The sequence below is a fragment of the Delphinapterus leucas genome, chromosome 20, assembly GCF_059928025.1.
Source record: "Delphinapterus leucas isolate spDelLeu-1000000601 "Yukka" chromosome 20, BTC_Dleu_Yukka2, whole genome shotgun sequence".
Taxonomy (NCBI): Eukaryota; Metazoa; Chordata; class Mammalia; order Artiodactyla; family Monodontidae; genus Delphinapterus; species Delphinapterus leucas.
In genome coordinates, this window is record NC_143148.1 from 33,735,077 (window position 1) to 33,755,482 (window position 20,406).

Here is a 20,406-nt window from a genome sequence, read left to right on the forward strand (position 1 = left end):
TGTGCCTCTGTTTCTCTGCGTGTCACTGCAGTTAGTGAGCGCCAAGTGTGTGTACAAGGCCAGGGGTGCCCTATCTGTGCCCTCCCTCTGGCTTCACTGAACCACAGCCCCCTGCCAGCTCCTTTTAAGTGTAGGATCTTTTGATCCAACAGTGATTGCCTTCTCTGGCCCAGCAGGCCCTGGAATCCTTTCCAGGCAAAGGTTCCACTGAGAACAGGAACTCCTTTCTTTGCTTTCTTTTCCTCTTCCTCTGGGGGCCAAAAATAGTGCCTGAATAGGACACAGCTCTGGGCCGGCAGCGAGACAATAGCCACATCCTGGCTCTGGTCCATCGGTGGGGGAGGAGGTGATGCTGGTGCACGGGCACACCATCCCAAGGACCCCAGCCCCTGCTGCTTTTCCCATGGCCTCGGCCAGAAAGCATCCCAGAGCCCCTTGGAGTGTGATTGCCAAGGGGATTCCTGCTTTTTCTGGGGAAGTGCTCTGAAGACCCTGGGCCCCTGAGCACCTCCACTCTACCTCCTGATCTGCTGCTGGTCTGGAGCTGAAGGCCTCAGTGGGGGCGCCCGACGGCCCTGGTTCTCTTCTGGGCCCTGGGTTCTCATGGGGCCACCCCATGGCTTTGATGTCCTTTTCCCTTTGACTCAGTGGCTACGAAAGACTTTTTAGAGATCAAAGGGATGTGTCCTCTTCAGATGAGGTGAGCTCCCTGTCACTGGAGGTGATCAAATAAAGTTTGGATGTGCACTGAATGGGGGGTGGGATTAGTCAAGCATCAGATGGATACTGGGTCTTGATGTCTTCGTGTCTCAGAGGAGATCATGGGTTGAATTCCATACACCGCTCTTACCAGCTGGGTGGTCTTGAGCAAGTCACATCATGTTCCTGAGCCTCTCTCTCCGCATCTGTAAGATGGGTTCAACAGGGCTAACCTCGCAGAGTGGTGGGAATGGATCTCCAGAATGCTCAGTGTAGTGCCTGGCACATAGGCAGGGTTTCAGAAGCTTTGCCTCTGTTCTCCTCCCTCCCCAGACTGGTACTCACTCTGGGGTACAGAAAGGACCCACTCTTGGCCCCCAGGGAACTCTGGAGGAAAGCCAGGGGGAACCCCCAGCCCCAGGGCTAACTCAGAAAGAAGATTCCTGGTGGATTGTGGCAATCTGGGAAGGCTTCCTGGAGGAGGTACTCCCCTAAGATGCTTCCAGGGAAGTATTGTGCACATTCTGTGCTCATGGCAGCCAGTGGTGGAGATTAGACGGGTGTCTAGTGTGGGTCAAGGCCAAGGCCACAAGCTGGCAGCCTTCAGGGGCAAATGTAGCTGATAGTAGGCATTTTTCATCACAGGGGTAGCCCCCACTAGTGTTCTAAAAAGATTTGGTTTTTAAGTCAATATTGACAAACATAGGCAGGTGTCCCCCAACGTACCCCATAATCTGGTGTCCTAAACTCTGCCTTTCTTCCTGCCAGCTCCCTACCTGGCCAGCATCCAAGTAAGGGGACTTGGGCACAGGACAAGTCAGGGCCTGCGCTGTGCTGGGTTGGAGCTGGGCAGTGACGTAGTCCCTGCAGCTGCCAACGGTTGCCAGGGCAACGGTTGCCAGGGGCTGCTGTCACCTGCGCCCCTTTTCCCGGGTTGGCGGCTGGGACTTGCAGCCCGTCTTCCCAGGCTGCCCGCTTTGTTTGAGGCTCCGGTGAGGGGGGCGGGGACCGAGGCTGGGGAGGCTCAGCTTCAAAGTGCCCCTCTGGCCTCTTGAAGTGGGGAGAAACTGACCCACCACCAGCGGGCTGCATCCTGCAAACAAGGCGAGCCCTTGGCCCACTCATTCACGCTCTTTATGTATTTATAATCCACTTGATGACACGAAGGAGGAATCCAGGTATGATTCTTCCCCTCCTCCCGCCATTGCTCTCATTCGTGCTCCCGCTCCCCTCTCCTCACCAAATCCCCGCTTCTTATCGCCTCTCCCCTTTCCCTTGTTCACCCCCCTCCCCCTCCATCTCTCTTCCCCTGTATCACCATCTTCTCCCTCCTCCTCTCCCCTCCATTTCCCCTCCATCCCCCTTCCCCCTCTCCCGTCTTCCCAACGCTGAGAACTTAGCGGATGGGTAAGGTGGGGTTGGGGCTGGGGTGGCACTAGGGACCCTGGGAGAGTCAGAGATGCTACTCTGAGGGGACCTGGTCAGTGAAGCAGACAGCAGATCAGAACCACCAAGAACCTCACACCCCTTCCCTCTGCCACACTCCAGCTAAAATTCAGTTTCCGGGCTGTACCCCCATCGTCAAAGACAAGCCTCTGAGGATGCTGGAAGGGGAGGTCCAGGGCCTGCAGATGGCTGAGAGTGTAGGAGTGGGGCTGGGATAGGGTCCTGACAGAGCTCCAGGTCCAGGGTCCTCAGAGGAAAGTGTTCATCTAATCTCGAGGAAACACATTTTTGGAAGCATCTTTTACTACGAATTTTAAAGAGAAGCCCTTTCTAACAGTCAGTTAATGTCAAGGGGAAACACTGCAAAATCAAGAGCATGGGTTCTGGAGTCAGGCTCTGAGGCTGCACCAGGAGCTGTGTGATCTCCGGCAGGTAACTTGATCTTCTAGGGCCTTATTTGTTAAATGGGCATAATGGTACTTGTCTCATAAGATTTGGGGGAGGATTAAATGTGTTCACTTGTGTAGAGAGCTTAGAATCAAGTCTTGCATTTTCAGAGAGCTTCATTAATGCTAGCTTTGTGACCAAGATCTATTAGTGATGGCATCACGGGTCTGCGACATTTGGTAATTCTGTTAGAGGGCAATATAGAATACTATATTTCCACTTTTTCTGTTAGACATCCCTAACAAATTTTATATTATACTCCAATAAAAATTAATTAAAAAAAGAAAAAAAAATGTTAGCTTTGTGGCTGGAGGTGGTGAGTGCCCTGTCTGTGGGCGTGTGCAAACAGCAGTGGAGGACCCGGTGAGGCAGCCATGTGTGCTCAGAGAGCTGGGATGGGATCCTGGTCTGTGCCTCTGCCGACCTTTCCCGGAGGGAGCTGGAACCTCAGCCTCGCCCAGGCCCACTGCCCTCGTGGGGGAGGACGTCTGGCTGTGTGTCCTGTCCACCCCTCAGCCAGGGATCTGGGACCCAGAAGAGAAGATAAAAAAGGGAGGGCTGGCGGCTGACCTTGGGAACGCTAAGGGTCCTGTGCTCCAAAGGCGGGCATTCTGCCAGGCCCGGGGGAGTCGAACTGCAGCCCCCCTCAAAATGAGCAGGGAGGTGACTGGGCTGACCTTGTAAGCCTGGCCTTGGGCAGTTCGGGAATATAGATGCTGAAGGGGAACTGCAGCCATACAGCTGAGGTCCGTCTGTGGTTTGAGAGGGAAGACAGGCTGGCCAGGAGAGGAGATGGCCAGCATCTTCTTTTCCCTTTGCTGGCAGCTGGGAGGTAAGCCCTGCCCTTCCCTGGAAGCATCCTGAGACCCTGGGCTATGGAGAAGACCGACAGGGGACAGGGATCATAGTCACTTCCTCGAAGGAGGAAGAAGCTGAGGCCCAGGGAGGGGACAGGCTGGTCCAAAGTTCTCAGGGCCAGTTAGCTGTGGAGCTGGTCCTGGACCCTATGCTCCCCCTGCTCTGGGAGTCTGCATTCCTTGGGGAGGTGCTGACTGGTGAGTGACCTGGGGTCCTGGGGTCCAGCCTCAGCTGCTCCTCTTGGGGAGGGCTGTGGGGAGACTTGGCTGTGGGCTGCAGGCTGCCCCAGGGGCGTGGAGCTGGGCAGGGCCGGCGCCACTGTCCCGGGACAGCTCGTGAGAAGTCCTGCTGCCTGAGCCCCACTCCAGACTGGGCCAGACCTGGGACCCTTCCTAATCCCTCCTCTTCCCTGAGGTTCTAGGTTTTTTCCATCCACACTCAGATTCTGAAAGGCTTTGATTCTCAGCTCCTAGAAGCTCTTGCATTCTCATCACCTCTTTCTCTCTTTCTTTTTCTCTCTCTCCCTCCCTCCCTCCCTCCCTTTCAGTCCCAACATTCTAAGTGTCTCAGCTGCTTGAGGTGACTGTGGCTGACTTTAATGGAATAGCCAATCTGGAAACAGGGATGGTAGTGCCCCTTTCCCCAAGAGCTGGTGCTGCCGGCCAAAGGGAGGTGGGATGGGGCCGAATATAACCCAGGCTCCCCCAGGACCTCTCACCTGGAAGTGTCAAAGATGGTGATGAGTTGCCCTCGGGCACATCACAGCCTAAATGGCTCCTGCAGCCTGTCTCACGCTAGTTAATGGCCTCTGGGACAGCTCGGAGGGGAGGGGAGGGGAGGGGAGGGGGCTGGAGGCTGGGAGGGGGGGATGTTGACAGGCTTCTTTTCTATGTGGTGTCAAGATTTCTGAGAGCTCTTTTTTTCATGTTGGTAACAGGTGTCCTGCAAAAGAGGATGCACCACCACATTGGGCTGGGAAACTAAGCCTGACCAAGCTCTGTAGATTTTCTTTCTGCAGGACTTATCAGAACCTTTGATGTGTTAATTCACAAGACCAAGTAGTGCCTGCAGTATTTCTCTAACTTGGGAACTAGAGCTTCTTAGGAAGTGCTTAGCAAAGTTACCTCTTGGTAAAATCAGGGAGATAGCCCCAGAGAAGGGAAGGAAGGGACTCCGGAGACCACAGTGGCTAAAAGCACGGGCTTTGAGATCTGGTAGACTGGAGTTTGAATCCTGGCTTGGCTACTTGCTCTGTGATCTTGGATATCACTTAGCCTCTTTGGACTTTCGTTTCCTTGTCTTTAACGTGGGGGCAATAATAGCATTTGTTTCACAGATGTAAGGTGAGGATTGAACGATCATTTGGGAAAAGTGCTTTGCATGGTGCCGGGCGCAAAGTGAGCGCTTGCTGAACGGGAACTGTCATCCCCCTCACTCTTCTTGGATTCCAGGGCCCTTTTCACTGTGCCAGACAGACCTCTGTTTATTCCCACTCGCCATCTGCTGTTCTGCCAGGCACTGTGTGGCTGGAGTGTGGGGGGCAGTCGGGTGAGGATGTGGAGGCCTGAGGCCCAGGGTGTGGGGACCTTCACAGACGTGTCACAAGGCTGGCATCCCAGGGAGGAGGACTGGTGTGTGCAGAGCTTTGGAGGTGGGAACACTCAAGCCCAGGCTCATCTCTGGTGACTGTCGGCTGGCCTCTCTGAGGCCTCGTAAGCAAACACTCCAGTTCCAGATAAAGCAGGCCACCAGGTGGGTGGCTCTGGATAGCTGGCTTTCCGGGAGAACCCAGCGTCCTTTCACCTGGGCAGGTGCCCCGTTCCTCCCCTTCCCCGGTCTCCCCGCAAGGCCAGGGCCCGTCTGGGCACGCAGAGGGAGCCATGGCCCAGGGACTTGGCTGGACCAGAAGGTGTGGGGTGGTGGGCCCTGCGCGGGCGGGGCAGACCTCCAGCGGGTCTGGTGCACGAATGTGGGACCCATCCGGGCAGTGAGCAGGCCAGGCCTTGGCATCCGCCAGCCCCTGCGGGCAGGCAGCTAGCTTAATTTTTATTCTCTTTTATTGTAGAAAAATTCCTGAAACCTGAGGTCACTCTGTTTTCCCCAGCCAGGCCAGAACACCCTTCCTGTGGGGAGTTCTGTGTGGTCACCTAGCTGGGAACTCGGTCACCCGGCTTGCAGAGCAGGACGAGAGGGAGGAGAGATGGGCTCCATGTGTGCCAGCTGTGCTGCCAGGAGCCACGGGCACTGCTGAGAGGCTGGTGGCTGGGCTGGGAGTGAGGCGTGGTCCGGGGTCCCACCGGGTCTGATGGGGGCACCTCATTTGTTTGTTGGGTACGTGGTGTTTCTAAGTTAGATTGACATTTACAAAAGAGTTTGGAAACGGCTGGTGGAGGGTCCTCTCCACCCCCGACACCACTCCTGTGGAGGAAACACCTGCGGTAGAGCCTCCGCTCTCTTCTAACGGTCCTCCTCACTCTCGCACACGTGTGGTGCACACATGCACACGTGCACGCGCACCTACATCCACACTCATGTGTGTGCTTCTACCCTCAAGGACTTCACGCTCGCCAACCCCTCTCTTGGTCAAATCCTTCTTTCCTAAGGCCCTTTGCCCACGGCTCAGGGGAGGGGCATAGCCGGCAGCTCCGTTTTACCCCTCTTCCCCTCCCCCCACTGGAGAGCAGTTGAGGATGGGGGCTGGAGCTGGAGAGCTGAGCTGGGTCCTCTCTGTACTGTCCCTTCCCCCGCCTCCCCCGAGGAGGGCAAGACCAGGCTCACACCTGAAGACCCACTCAGGCAGGGGCTCCTTCCCCCACCCACGCCCTCCTGCGCCCAGCTGTGCTTTGGGAGGCTCCTTCCAGGTTCCTGGCACCCTGCTAAATGCTGGGTGAACCAGCCAGGGATTCATCCTCACCACCAGTGAGGTTGAGAAGAGGTACTGCGGGGAAGCAAGCTGCCCCGGACCCCATCCAGGGCCAACATTTTACCATCTGAGTGATTTGGGGCTGGGCCCTACCCGCCTCTGCCTCTGTTAAACAGGACTACTGGTGTTATCCCAGCCTTGTAAGCCGGTGGCTCTAAGCCCGCGGAGTGTCAATCAACAGGACACCTGTTAAAGCCAGACTCCCGAGCCCCACCCCAGACCTGTAGCATCTGCTCCTCCGGGTGCAGGGGTCTGTGAATCTGCATTTTAGTGAACTTCCTCGGGTGGTTCTGACCCGTGGGTGGGTTTGGGTACCTCTGATATTAACTCCTCATGGCAAAGGGGGGCACATAGGGTTGAGTGTAGGTCATGGTTGGCCCCTTTCCCTGAGCCCCACCAAGAACACAGAAGTTAGTTCTGATGGCAGATGGGCATTTAGGCAAAGCTTCATGGGGAGGGTGTGTCTTCACTGAGTTTCAAAAGATGAGTTGGGTCATGGAGTTAGGAAAGGCATTCCAGACAAAGAGACAGGTTGGCCGGGGGGCGCATAAGTTTGTGGTCCACAGTGTGTGTTATGGGCAGGAGAAGGAAAGATATGGGGGGCCCAGATCCAGGTCATCTTCCTGGGGAGGTGCCTTCCCAGGAAGGGTTAACCGCAGAGCTGCCCAGGTCCTGTCCACTCAACTTCCACCTCCATCCTCCGAGGAAATGGGTTTTCCAGGAGCCTGGACTGGGCCAGCGGTGACTCGTGGCTCTACATGGATGGCAGAGGAAGTGACTCAGGCCCCGGCGGGAGAAAGTGAGCCACGGGTCCCCTGCCCGTTTCCCTCTCCCCCACCACGAGGATGGGCAGGGCTGGGCCTGCGCAGCCGCAGCCCGGGGCCCTTCCTCCCGGGCCCAGCCAGCCCTGGGGATGGGCAGCCGGGGAGTCTTGGCTTAAAGGAGCCCTGGTCCCCTCCGCTCTGCCTGGATCCTTGGGGACTCTGTGATGGTGGCCCCCATTGTGTCAAGCTGGGCCAGACTGTTTTGTTCTCTGTGTTTACGGAAGGCCTGAGGTCAAGGGCAGCTGCTCCAGAAGGGGAGCTGGGGGATGGGGGCATCCCTAGGGGGCTCGGCCCCCCAAATCCTCTCTCCCAGGCTGGAGTTGTCTGCACTGCCTGTGGTCTTGGCTGACCCCGGCCCCACCATTTTTCTCTCCTTTTCTTTGGGGGTCTCCCAAAGCCAGGGGGGCATGCATCTCTAGAAACTGACAGTGCCAGCGCTGCAAGGAGTTCTCTAGGGTGAGACTGAGGTCTGTGTCTTGGCTCCACTGGTGGAGATCTCGGAACAGATGGCCCTTCCCTAGTCTCAGTTTCCTGATCTGTAAAATGGCAAAACAGTAGGACCAGCCTTACAGGGTGGCTCTGAGGATTTCATGATAACGTAGATGGTGCCCCAGTTCAGCTCTCCTGTCCTTTAGAGGCTTCTGGGGACAGGCTCAGTTCCAGGCTGTGAGGAGGGAAGTTTTCTGGGTGGGGTTTCAGTCTTCCCGGAAAGGAAATTCATGCTCTTAAGAATTTCCCATCAAGGTGCTTTGGAAGTTGAGCTGGCTGTGGGGGCCCCGAGGGGATTACATGGAGGGTGGGAGGGAAGGTGTAGGAGTAGGAACCTGTGACAGGCCCAGGGGTTGATTGAGGGGCATGCATGAGCTGGTCAGGAAGGATACAGAGATATCTAGCTGACACCTATGGTGCCTGCCGTGTGCATGGCCCTGCTCTAAGTCCTCTACAGGTATCAATTCATTTAATTCTCACAACGACCCTTGCAGTAGTCTCAATTTTTATTCCTATCTACAGGTGATGAGAGTGAGGCCCAGAGAGGGTGAGTAACTAGCCCAAGGATACACAGCTATTGAGTAGGGGGACTGGGATTTGAACCCAGACGGTCTGCCTCCAGAGTCTACTAAGGGTGGGTTAAAGGAAGCCAGGCAGTCCCTCCCCTCAAATCCCAAGAATGTCCATAGGAGTAGAGTTGTTCACCTTGGAGTGGCTATTCAAGTCGCCAAGGTAGAGTGGGGATGAGCCAGGAATGTCAGGTCATGCCATTGATCCTTGTCTGTTGGAATCATGGTAGTTCACAGTGGTGCAGCCGCACTTGTATCCCTCCAGTGATGGGGAGCTCACTCTCTGTTTCCACCTTTTTGCTCTCAAAGGAATCAATCCAGGAGGACTGATGAAAGCAGATGACTCTGCCCTGTCCTGGGCCCTGTATACCGATAGTGGTAGCTCACTTTGAAGGTCAGTGGGCCGGAGAGATACATGGATTCTGGCCAGCTCCATCCTTGTTTTCTGTATGATGTCAGGAAATCACTGGCCCTCTCTGGGCCTTGAATCCAAATGCCATAGATGGAAAATTGGGACCAAATTTGCAAAGTGATTGTGAGCTCTGAGTTCAGAAATATAAAGCAGGGGTCAAAGCAGGGGTCGGGGGGGGGGCTTCCTGGAGGAGGTGTCATTTGGATTGGGGATCAGATGTAGACAGCGACAGCGACTGGCAGAAAAAAGAAGGAAAGAGAAAGGGTCCAGGAGAGACATGTTTCTGTCCCTGGATGCTGGATTTCCTTTCACTGGTCTGGAGTGGCAGTTTCAAAAGGAGCCAAAATGGGAGACACTGCTTTGGAAAGATCCCCAGTGTTCTCCTTACTTGCAGCAAGTAATAAATCCTTCCTTCTCCCTAAAAACAAAAACACCAAAAACCAAAAAAAAAAAAAAACCCAAAAGGAGCCAAAATGCTCAGAGAGGACACAGAGTGAAACCTTAAATATCACAATGTAGGAAACAGCAGCCATTCCCCCAAACACTTTCACATCCTTCCTCTCAGGGGTCTTGTGATGTCACCAGGGCAGGATGATGAAGCCAACTGACCAATGATTAGACTGACCAGGCCCTAGAAATTGGGGTTCCATTACACATGGTGGGACACTGGAGACGGGCTCTAGCTTGAGGGGGCCAGCTTTGCTCAAGGAAGGCCCAGCCCAGGAAGGAGACAGTGAACTCCTGCATGGACCACCCCTCCATTTAATGCTGCCCTTAAATATTCCATCCAAAAGCCACTTCTTCCTGGAAGCCCTCCTTGGTTTCCTCCCAAAGTCAAACTCCTCTCATGCCCCATGGTTGCCAGGCTTCCTTTTGTCTGGCTTGTGGCAGATGATTGCATCTGTCACCACAGCCATATGTGGTGCCTCACAGGATGAGGATGGCTGTTCGTGACTGCCAGCACCCAGCTCAGTCATAAGGCCAGCTGGCAGTGGGGAGGGCCAATCCACCCAGCATCTCTCTATAAGTACCAGGCACGCAGGTTCCCTGCCAGGCACTATAGTCCTGACCAGGCAGGGAAAGCCCTTGGTGTCTGGAACAATCTTGGGCAAGTCATTTAATTCCTTGGATCTCAGTTTCCCTGTCTGTGAAATGGGCCAATGGTAGGGCTGACTTCACAGGGTTGGAATGAAGATTAATACAGGTATAGAGGTGAGGGGTGTGGGTCAGCACAGGCTGGCAGGTAGTAGGTACTCAGCTAATAGAGGCTGGGGGTGGGGGCATTCTACAAGAGGATGGGGCTGAGGGGAACTGGATCTCCCCCGACTTGGGCCACACTATGTCTCCGGGCCAGACTGGGACGTCCCCCTGCCTTTCCAGCTGCTCTGGGAACTGGCTCCCCCTGGTGGCCATAACAGGAAGTGCCTGTCTCCTCTATCCCCTGGCTGTAGAGGGCGCTGTGGCTGCACTGATCCTTCACTCCATTTCCCTCACTGTCCACCTGCCCAGCGACCTCCGTGCACGCTAGGCCCTGTGCACAGAGATGGATCAGCAGCTCCCTGGCTAGCACCAGGAGGAGGGATGTACCATCCTGCACCTCCCAGAGTTGGCTAATGGGACCCTATGAAACAGAAACAGACACACAGACATAGAGAGCCAAAGGAGGCCAGGACTGACTGTCGAGGGAGTTGAGGAAGGCTTCCTGAAGGAGGTGACCTCTGAGCTGGGTCTTAGGGATGATGATGGTGAGGTTCCAGGAGGAGAGCCCTGCAAGCTCCCTTTTTCCTGTGTCTTCAGGCCTGGAGGGGGCAGCGTGGTTGGGGTGGTTCCTGGTGGTGCTGGGGAACCTCTCCCCCCCACCAGTTCTAGCCTGATTACCCCATCACTGCTGGATCTGGAGGGAGGTACTATTATTCGTCCTGTTTTCCATGACCCTTTGACAGGGTCATGCAGCGAGCAAGAGGTGGAGCTGGGACTTGAACTCAGCCACTGCCTCTTTTTAATTTTTTTTAATTTTTGTATTTTAATTTTATTTTATTGAAGAATAGTTGATTTGCAATGTATTGATTTCTGCTGTACAGCAAAGTGACTCAGTTATACATATATATTCTTTTTCATATTCTTTTCCATTATGGTTTATCACAGGTTACTGAATATAGTTCCCTGTGCTATAAAGTAGGATCTTGTTGTTTATCCATCCTATATGTAATAGTTTGTATGTACTAATCCCAAACTCACAATCTATCCCTTCCCCACCCCCCCCACCCCTCCCTTGGCAACCACAAGTCTGTTCTCTATGTGTGTGTGTCTGTTTCTGCTTCATAGATATGTTCATTTGTGTCATTTTAGATTTCACATATAAGTGGTAGCATATGGTATTTGTCTTTCTCTGTCTGACTTACTTCACTTAGCATGATAATTTCTAGGTCCATCTGTGTTGCTGCAAATGGCATTATTTCATTTTTTTTATGGCTGAGTAGTATTCCGTTGTATATATGTACCACATCTTCTTTATCCATTCTTCTGTCGATGGACATGTAGGTTGTTTTCACATCTTGGCTGTTGTGAATAGTGGTGCTATGAACATAGGGGTGCATGCATCTTTTTGAATTATAGTTTTGTCTGGGTATATGCCCAGGAGTGGGGCTGCTGGATCATATGGCAACTCTAGTTTTAGTTTTCTGAGGAACCTCCATACTGTTCTCCATAGTGGCTGCACCAATTTACATTCCCACCCACAGTGTAGGAGGGTTCCCTCTTCTCCACACCCTCTCCAGCATTTGTGATTTGTAGACTTTTTAATGATGGCCATTCTACCTGTGTGTTGTTACCTCACTGTAGTTTTGATCTGCATTTCTCTAATAATTAGCACTGTGGAGCATCTTTTCGTGTGCCTGTTGGCCATTTGTGTGTCTTCTTTTAGCCACTGCCTCTTGATGCTCAGCTCCTGGCAGCTCTGGGGAGGTCCACGGACTGTTTCCACACTTGCCTCCCCACCTCGTATCCCACATCCACGCTACCCTGGCTTCTCCCTCTTCAGGGCTGGCACAGCCACCCTGTGGGCCAGGCCCTCAAGCCAACACTCCTGTCCTCTTTCAGGTGGTGACTTCTCAGGGTGACTTTGGGGAGGAAGATGGCTGCCCAAGTGCTGCTGCAGACAGTGCCGTTCCTGCTGGGCCTGCTCCTGGTTCCAGGTAGGCTTTCCTGGAGGTACCCTAGGACTTACGTTAAAATGCCATCCTTATGTTAAGGATGTCTAGGTCAGCTGCCAGCACATCCACTAACCCCTTTGGGCAGGCACAGGCCTGAGGACACAGCTTAGCAAGTGGATGATGGTACCTTGGAGAAAGGAACGTGGACTGGGTTTTGGCCCTACTCACCTCTGCAGCCAGTGCATCCTTGTGCAGTGCACAGCCTGCACAACTGTCTGTGGCAGACATGGCCTCGTTAAATGTTTTATTGCTATTTAAAATATTATTTTGTCTTTGAAATTATTATTGATTTTGAGTTCTTTTCATATTTTGAAGCCAATAATCTTTGAATAGGGTAGACTCACATTTTTGGAGACCCTTTGAGGTATAGGTCCTTGGAATGTGTGTGGGTCCTAGGCACTGGGCTCCTGTGTTCTGGGCCCGGAGCCTGCCCCCGGGCCCAGAATCCCATCTGCAGTCTCTGCTTCCTCAGGTGCCCGTGGCGGGGGCCCCCGGGAAGACTTCCGCTTCTGTGGCCAGCGGAACCAGACGCAGAACAGCAGCCTCCATTATAAGCGGACATCTGAGCTGCACATCTCCATCAAGAACACTGAGGAGGCCCTCGCAGTCCATGCGCCCTTCCCTGGAGCCCATCTGGCTCCTAGGTCATTCCCTCATCCCAGGGGCCTCTACCACTTCTGCCTCTACTGGAACCGCCATGCTGGGAAATTGCATCTTCGCTACGGCAAGAGCGACTTCGTGCTGAGTAACCAAGCCTCTGACCTCCTGTGCTTCCGGCAGCAGGAGGAGAGCCTGGCCGAGGGGGCCCCACTGTTCGCCACCTCTGTCAGCTCCTGGTGGAACCCCCAGAACACCAGTCTGCCCAGTGCAGCCGGCTTCATCTTCTCCTTCCACAGTAAGGCGACTTCCAGGCAGAAGGAACAGCTTGGCCGAAGGCCTGGAGGCGGGGAAGGCAAAATGCACGGCGGGGTTAAAGCAGACGGGGCCGAATGTCAGGTCACGGAGCAGGGGCTCTGTCCACAGGCAGTGGGGAGCCAGGGAAGGTGTCCGAGGAGTGGAAGAGTGTGATCCAAGGTGTGCTTTGGGGAGGTTTGTGGGAAGTTAGGGGTGAGGGTGGAGGGGCGAAGTGCCATCCAGCGGCTGCGGGGAAGGCCAGGTAAAGGATGAGGAGTGAACAGGGTGGGAGCAGAGAGAATGGAGAGATGGGACTGGAGGTCAGGAGGCGGAGGGAAAGTTCCGCGTCATCAGCATCACCTGGGTTGTTTACCCCCATTTCTCGGAGGAGAAACTGAGGCACAAAGTTGCACAGCTAGTGAGTGAGGGAGCCAGGATCTGAACCCAGCAGCTGACTGGCATGAGGGGATGGAGGCAGGGGTGCGGGGGAGAGCAAGAGGTCAGAGGTCAGGACGCAGCGAGGCCGGAGGCTGACACTGAGGTGTGCAGACTGTGTGTCTGGCTGGGGTGTGACAGGTGTGGTGTGGCCGCTGCCTTCTATTCAGTGCTGAGTGGGGGCAGGGAGGAGGGGGTGGCCCAAAGGAGGTGGAGGCTCTACTCAGGGTCTAGGATTTCCCTGATTCTGGGGCCTTTCAGGCAGCTCCAGTTTGGGGCGGGGCTGCCAGGGGCGGGGGCCAAAGGGCATTGAATATGTTAGCAGCTCTGGGCCCTTGGAAATGCTGGGGGGTGGCAGCAGTGGGCCCAGGTGCTGCCCAGGGCAGCAGACAGGGGCCAGGGCGGTAGATGGGGCTCCCTGCCCCCAGGCTGGGATTCTGCCCCAGCCTGGGAGGGTTTAGGGCAAAGTCAGGCATAGCTGCAAATTGACTTCCTGAAGAGCAGATCTGGCCTGCCCTTATTTGGTCTGTAGAGAGTTTTTAGAAAACATGAGCCAGGGTTTTCAAATGATCTAAAAATCAGGCTTTCTGCCTTGTAAATTCAGATGGGAGCACAGAGCCTGCCTTCCTTGCTGGCATAGGGCATGCCCCCTCCCCACATGTCCTTCCTCCCATCTGCCTACCTCATCTGAGTCCCGTCTGAGCCTTGGAGGTGCCTGAGTCTGCAGCCCTTGGGTGCACGGTACCCGGGTGGAGGGCCTGGAGCCACCACACAAGCCCCCCACCCCCCAGCTCCTCCTGAAGGGGGCCTGGCTGGCCCTGGGGAACTGGCCCTCCCAGCTCCCTGTGTGTAGTCAGAAGCATGCCTGGGTAGGTGTGTCCCAGCCCACCCTGCTGGGGCTGGAGTTGCTGGGGCCTCCACAGGACAGAGCCCCGTCTGGCTGGCTGCAGCTCTGAGTGACTTGGGGGAGTCCACTGCACCTCTTGGAGCCTCAGTTTCCTGCTCCATAAAATGGGGATAGAAGCTTTCAGAATCACAGGAGGATTAACTGAGAGTGTAATGAGTGTGGCCGGGCACCTCATTCAACAGCCTTTGATGGGTCTGTCCATCCTTCTCCCCCAGCTCCTCCCCTGAAGACCTCCCACAGCGCCTCGGTGGACACATGTGAGCTGAAAAGGGACCTCCAGCGGCTCAGCCAGTTTCTGAAGCATCCCCGGAAGAGCTCAAGGAGACCCCCGTTCACCCCCACGGACCAGTAAGTGTGGGTCCCAGTGTGTGAGGGGGAAGGAGGAGGCATCCCCCAGACCCGGGTAGGGCAGGGCAGGGCAGGGACCTGGAGCAGGCGGCTGTATGGAAACCTCCCCTGGGGCTGGAATGTTCTCATCTTTCCATCTTCTCCGGGAGGAATTGAGATACAGCCCTGGAGGCCATGCCCCCTGCCTGAGTCATTAAAAACAAATGTCACACCCACCAGCCCAGGTCAGCCACACCCAAGCCCTCCTCTCCACCAATAAAGTGAAAAGGATTGACCCATTTTACAGCTCAGCAGACTGAGGCCCAGAGATGGGTAGGGCTGCTCTGTTGCACATTGTGGGTCGGTCCAGGCAGAACTGGGCCCACAACCTGGTGGCCGAGTCCGAGGATAGGTCCCCACCCACCTCCTTTCCTGTTTGCTCTGACGCTCTGGCTAACTCCCTGCCACCCCCGCAGGTCATTCTGTCTGCCCCACATTCTTTCCTGTGTATCTGCCTGAATCTCTCCTCTCCCTCTGTCTCCCTGCCTACTTGCCCCCGCCTGGATCCGCCCCTCACACCCAGCAGTCACCCACCCTCTCTCCCCACTGCCAGGCAGCTGCAGAGCCTGGAGTCGAAGCTGACCTCTGTGAGCTTCACAGGGGACACGGTGTCCTTTGAGGAAGATCTGGTCAACGCCACGGTGTGGAAGCTCCAGCCCACAGCCAGCCTCCAGGACCTGCGCATCCACTCCCAGCGGGAGGTCAGGGGTCAGGATAGTGGCCAGGGCAGGAAGCAGATGTGGAGGCCGCGAGCACTCCCCTCCTCTGGGCCTCCGGGAGCCAGATGTGTGTTGATGAGGAAGGCCTCAGGCCCAAAGACTACCTCAGTCAGTGGCTACCTGGTGGAACTGAGGACCCTTCCTGATACAGTGGTGGGGACAGAGGTGGGGAGGGACCTGGACCCTGCACAGGGGGCTCCTGTGGCACATCCTTGTGGACAGACAACCAACACCAAAATGCCTGTGCCTGGAGCCCTCTTGTGAGCCTGCCCTTGGTGGGCCTAGTTGGGGGCAGAGGGCTACACACCCTGCCTTCCTTATCCCCCAGCACACCAGGGAGCCATAGGCAGGGTCAGTGTCTGAAGCCCAGACACCAGAATACCATGTGATTCTCCCAGGCCCATTTGCCCCTGGGGCCCTGGGCTCTAACAACAAGGCACCCCAGCCAGCGCTGGTGCCAGGGAAAGGAGGGGTGAGAAGGGCTGTTGTGAGTCAGGCCTGGCTTCCTGAAGGAGGTGGGCTTAGAGATGGCAGCGTCCAGGAAGGCATGTGCTGAGGGGATGTGGGGGGATCTGGAGGTCCACCTCTGGCTGAGCCCCAGTGGGACTCTGGTCTGCAGGGGGAGCAGAGCGAGATCCTGGAGTACTCGGTGCTGCTGCCCCGCGAGCTCTTCCAGAAGACCAAGGGCCAGAGGCAGGAGGCTGAGAAGAGACTCCTCCTGGTAGACTTCAGCAGCCAAGCCCTGTTCCAGGTATGGGGCTGTCGTCCTCGGGCCCTCCCCCAGGGGAAAGCAGCTTCTGTCTGACGGAGAGGTGGAAGGGTAGGCATGGAGCCCAGCCCCTTCCTCCAAGAGTCCTTGTAAAGTCAGAAATCGGATAGCAACGTGCAGATCTCCCTGGGAGATTTAGACCTGGGAGAGTGTTATTCTCACTATGGTGTAAATGACTACCCTTGCAAGAATTTTTTTCCAGAGGGAGACTCAAAATCTGGGAGCAATGTGCTGGGCAGAGACAGCAGGCTACAAGGTCTGGGGAACTTCTGAGCTTTTCTTCTCAGTCCTGAGCCCCCTCCCTACCCTCTTCCCCCACCCCATATACCTAGGACAAGAATTCCAGCCAGGTCTTGGGGGAGAAGGTCTTGGGTATCGTCGTGCAGAACACCAAAGTAGCCAACCTCTCGGAGCCCATGGTGCTCACCTTCCAGCACCAGCCACAGCCGGTGAGTGTGAGCAGAGCAACCAAGGACACAAGGGTCCCCGTTTTCCATGTCCTCCTGTCCCCCTCTCTTCTGAATCACTTGTCTTTAACAAAATGACTGACTGGCTGAGGACATCGGCCAGTCACGTACAAAAGGGGTGGGGCCCTGGCACTGACTCCCTCAGCCTGGCTGGAAAGGAGTAGACTGTCGTGAGACCCACTCCCCTTCTTTCTTGTCCCTACAGAAGAATGTGACTCTACAGTGTGTATTCTGGGTTGAAGACCTGACATGTGAGTGCGGAGGGGCCTCTGAGCTGGGCAGGTACCTGGAGGCAGGTACCAGGGGGTCCTGGAAAGTGGGGGAGATGGAGTTAATCAAGGGGGACTTCCTGGAGGAAGGTGGGCTTTGAAGAGGGAGTGATGTCAGGCTAGGGATCTGCTGAGGGGAGCAAAGGCTCAGAAGAGTGATGCAGTCGTGCATTTGTGGGGTATAGTGGGGTGCTGGGGTGCTGGGCTTGATCTCAGAGCCCCATGCTGGCCCCTCCTCAGTGAGCAGCCCAGGGAGCTGGAGCGATGTGGGCTGTGAGACCATCAGGAGAGAGACGCAGACGTCCTGCCTCTGCAACCACCTGACCTACTTTGCAGTGCTGATGGTGCGTGGCCCCCTCCTTCCCTGCTCCCATACACAGGCCGGGTTCTTGCTGTGTGACCGCCACTTCTCGCATATATGTCATCCATTCCTCACAACAAGCCCCAAGGTGACTCCTGTTGTTGTCCCATTTTATAGATAAGGAAACTGAGGCTCAGAGAGGTTAGGCAATTTACTCAAGTTCACACAGCTAGTAGTAAGTAAAAGAGCTGGTCTCTAAAGCCCTTGTTCTTTATTCCCAAAATTTGGTGCATGATAAAAATGCAGGTTCCTGGTCCTAACCTAGGATTCTGATTCCACAGGGCTGGGGTGGGGCCAGGAGTATGTTTCTAAAGAGCCCTCAAGGGGATGCTGAGGCCCTTGTGATTTACTTCAGTGCCCCCAAGATCTCAGAATCTTTGTGTACTAGGCTCATTCTCCCCAAATCTCAGGACCCTAGCATCTGAGGGACCGGAGTGGTCTTCCAGCTCTCTCTGGGCATGGCGAGCTCACTGCCTCACAGGAAACTTATTTCTGTTTTGAATGCTACAGAAAAATAATTAGTGCCAGGACAGAAAAGGGATTCTCTGGCGGAGGGCTCTTGACCTTGGTGGGACAGGGATCTCCATTTGAGAATGTGGTGAAAAATGCACTCATGGGACCACACTCTGCTCAGTTTGGGGGGCAGGTGTGGTTCATAGACGCCCAAGGCCGTCCAGGGACCACGGGTTAGACCGCCATCTGGGCAAACCCTCAGTGTCGAGTTGGGGGCACTGAGGCCAGCCCTGACCTGCCTCGTGGACCCAGGTTACCTCTGTGGAAGTGGACGCCATACACAAGCACTACCTGACTCTCCTCTCCTATGTGGGCTGTGTCATCTCCGCCGTGGCCTGCGTCCTCACCATCGCTGCCTACCTCTGCTCTAGGTAGGACCTGGGAGCAAGAGGGAAGGGGGCAGGGAGAACCTCCATTCCGGGCCCCCGGGCTGGGACCCCACGTTGAGGGAGACCCACCCTGGAGAGTGGCCTGACCCTGAAACGTGTGTATAGTTGTGGAAGCCCTGGGAGGTGCAGCCAGCTGACCCCCAGGGGTGGCATTTCCTGCTCAGATCTGTGGTGTTTGGGTAACATAGCATTTCCGGTTTACATTAACTGCCAACATTTAAAATTGGGAGAGTTGACATAAGAATCTAGATTCCTGTCTTTGAATAACCAGATGTGCTACCGCTGGGGACACATGATAATATGACGGTGATGGTAATGATAATGGTGGACACTTACATCAAGCGGCCCACATGTCGCACACTGTTCTAAGTGCTTCACACGCGTGAACTTGGTTCATCCTCGCAAGGGGCCTATGGAAGAGTGCTCGGAGAGAGTAAGTGACTTGACTGAGGTCACACAGCGGGGAAGTGGTAGAAGCAGGCTTGAACCCAAGCAGGCTGGCTCCAGGCCCACAAGGCCCGGGTTAGCGGAGCTGCCTGGCAGTGGCCGCTGTGGACAGGTAGAGCCTTCAGCCTCTGTTCCCTAGTGTCTGTTTTGAGGCCAGATCCCCTGGCTCCATGGAGGCGTGTGTCACCCCAGTCGTTTGGGTGCCTGCTGAGAGAAGGGGCCGCCTTCGGTGGAGTGAAGAACGCCTCCACCCACCCTCAGACCGGCTGTGTGTGGGGTCTGGATTGGCAGTGCTGGGCTTGGCCTAAACTGAGGTCCACCTGTAGTTGGGCCCTGGACCCGTCTGGGTGGAAGGGAGACATCCTTAGTTCTGCTGTAGAATGAAGACTCTTGGAGTGTGCTCACTGTTCTTGTGGGGACCGGGGAGGGTAGAGCCGTGTGAAGGCGTGGCCACAGCTGCACACGTGGTGGGGCTGGAGCAGGCGATGAGGAGGGACGGCTGGCAGGCTGAGTGGAGAGCTGGGGGTGAGGGCACAAGCCCTTCCCAGCACCTGCCCATTGATCACAAAAGTTCCCCAGGACAAAGGGACAGGAACCCTTAGGGACCGAGGGTGATACAAAGCTGGATGCTTTGTATCAGTGTAACCCTCACCCCAACCCTGCGAGGGGGGCCGTCCTCCCACTTCACAGATGAGTACGCTGAGGGTGAGGGGATGGGGCCAGCCTAAGGTGGTGCCTCAAGTTAGGGGTAGGGCGGGCATGGGGATCCAGGATGGTCGGTGTTCTTCTGCACTCTCTGGAGCAGGCAGTGGATGGTGCCAGGCAGACAGGAAGGCTGGGGACAGGAAGGCTGACAGTGCCCTGCACCACACTGTATCTTGGGATGGGAGCAGGACGTGCACACACAGACTTGCAAACTCAAGGACACAGGCCACACAGCGTGTGCTCACAGATGCACAGCAGTGCAGACAGACAGGCAGACACAGAACATGGGTGGCATGGATTCTCCAAAACAGCAAAAAATCCAGTCTTTCCCTTCTGACTTTGGGAGCATCTGGTTGATTGTAGTGGCTGATTTGTCTTCCTCGCTGTGCTTGGTTAAATCTGCCGTTAGATGCACACACGGTGCCTGAGCCTGTGGGTGTTGGACACATGGAAGGTGCACGGGGACAGAGCCTAGCTGTGGCCACGGGAGGCCGTGTGTGTGTGTGTGTGTGCGCGCGCGTGTAGCCTGGGAAGGCTACCTGGAGGAGGAGGGGTGGGCGGGCATACCTCCCACCTCCCACCTCCCACCTCCCACCTCCCACCTCCCACCTCCCACCTCCCACCTCCCACCTCCCACCTCCCACCTCCCTGCCTTCGCACACTGGCCACCAGAGTGACCCTGCCTGCCCTACCTCCACCCTCCCCTGTGCAGGAGGAAGTCTAGGGATTACACCGTCAAGGTGCACATGAACCTGCTGCTGGCCGTCTTCCTGCTGGATGTGAGCTTCCTGCTCAGCGAGCCGGTGGCCCTGGCAGGCTCCGAGGCTACCTGCCGCGCCAGCGCCATCTTTCTGCACTTCTCCCTGCTCGCCTGCCTCTCCTGGATGGGCCTCGAGGGCTACAACCTCTACCGACTCGTGGTCGAGGTCTTCGGCACCTATGTGCCAGGCTACCTGCTCAAGCTGGGCATCGTGGGCTGGGGTGAGTTGGTGGAGGGGGTTGGTGGGCCCCCCAGTGCCTTTTCCTCTTGGTTTCTGGCAAAACATGGGCACTTGGTTCCACTTCTCCATCTACCCCTCTGACCATTCCCTCACTGCTTCCTTCACTCACCCATCCTCAGGGGTTGTTTACCTTGGCTAGGTCAAGGTCCTCTTTAGGAAGATGAGGTGATGAGCCCTGTCCCCAAGAAACGCTAACATATTCTCTACATCAGTCACTCTTTTACAAGTGGGCTTTGCAGACGGAGCCACCGTGTATGGATGTGC

The 20,406-nt window shown here is 55.7% G+C and overlaps 1 protein-coding gene across 8 annotated transcripts in view; it reads left to right on the forward strand.

Annotated features, from left to right (window-relative positions):
* ADGRG1 (adhesion G protein-coupled receptor G1) overlaps positions 1-20,406 on the forward strand; it is a 40,446-nt gene that overhangs the window by 14,728 nt on the left and 5,312 nt on the right. For 6 of the 8 annotated variants that reach the window (XM_089903142.1, XM_089903141.1, XM_089903146.1 and 3 more), the window contains 10 exons: positions 11,767-11,861; positions 12,352-12,774; positions 14,331-14,463; positions 15,056-15,203; positions 15,841-15,972; positions 16,323-16,439; positions 16,663-16,708; positions 16,967-17,070; positions 17,853-17,971; positions 19,854-20,122. In XM_089903142.1, the coding sequence (XP_089759268.1) occupies positions 11,801-11,861; positions 12,352-12,774; positions 14,331-14,463; positions 15,056-15,203; positions 15,841-15,972; positions 16,323-16,439; positions 16,663-16,708; positions 16,967-17,070; positions 17,853-17,971; positions 19,854-20,122 (1,552 nt within the window). In that variant the 5' untranslated portion in view covers positions 11,767-11,800. Of the gene's footprint in view, positions 1-8,006; positions 8,650-11,766; positions 11,862-12,351; positions 12,775-12,853; positions 12,954-14,330; positions 14,464-15,055; positions 15,204-15,840; positions 15,973-16,322; positions 16,440-16,662; positions 16,709-16,966; positions 17,071-17,852; positions 17,972-19,853; positions 20,123-20,406 lie in introns of those variants that run through there. The other 2 variants (XM_089903145.1, XM_089903147.1) reach the window with 2 other exon arrangements.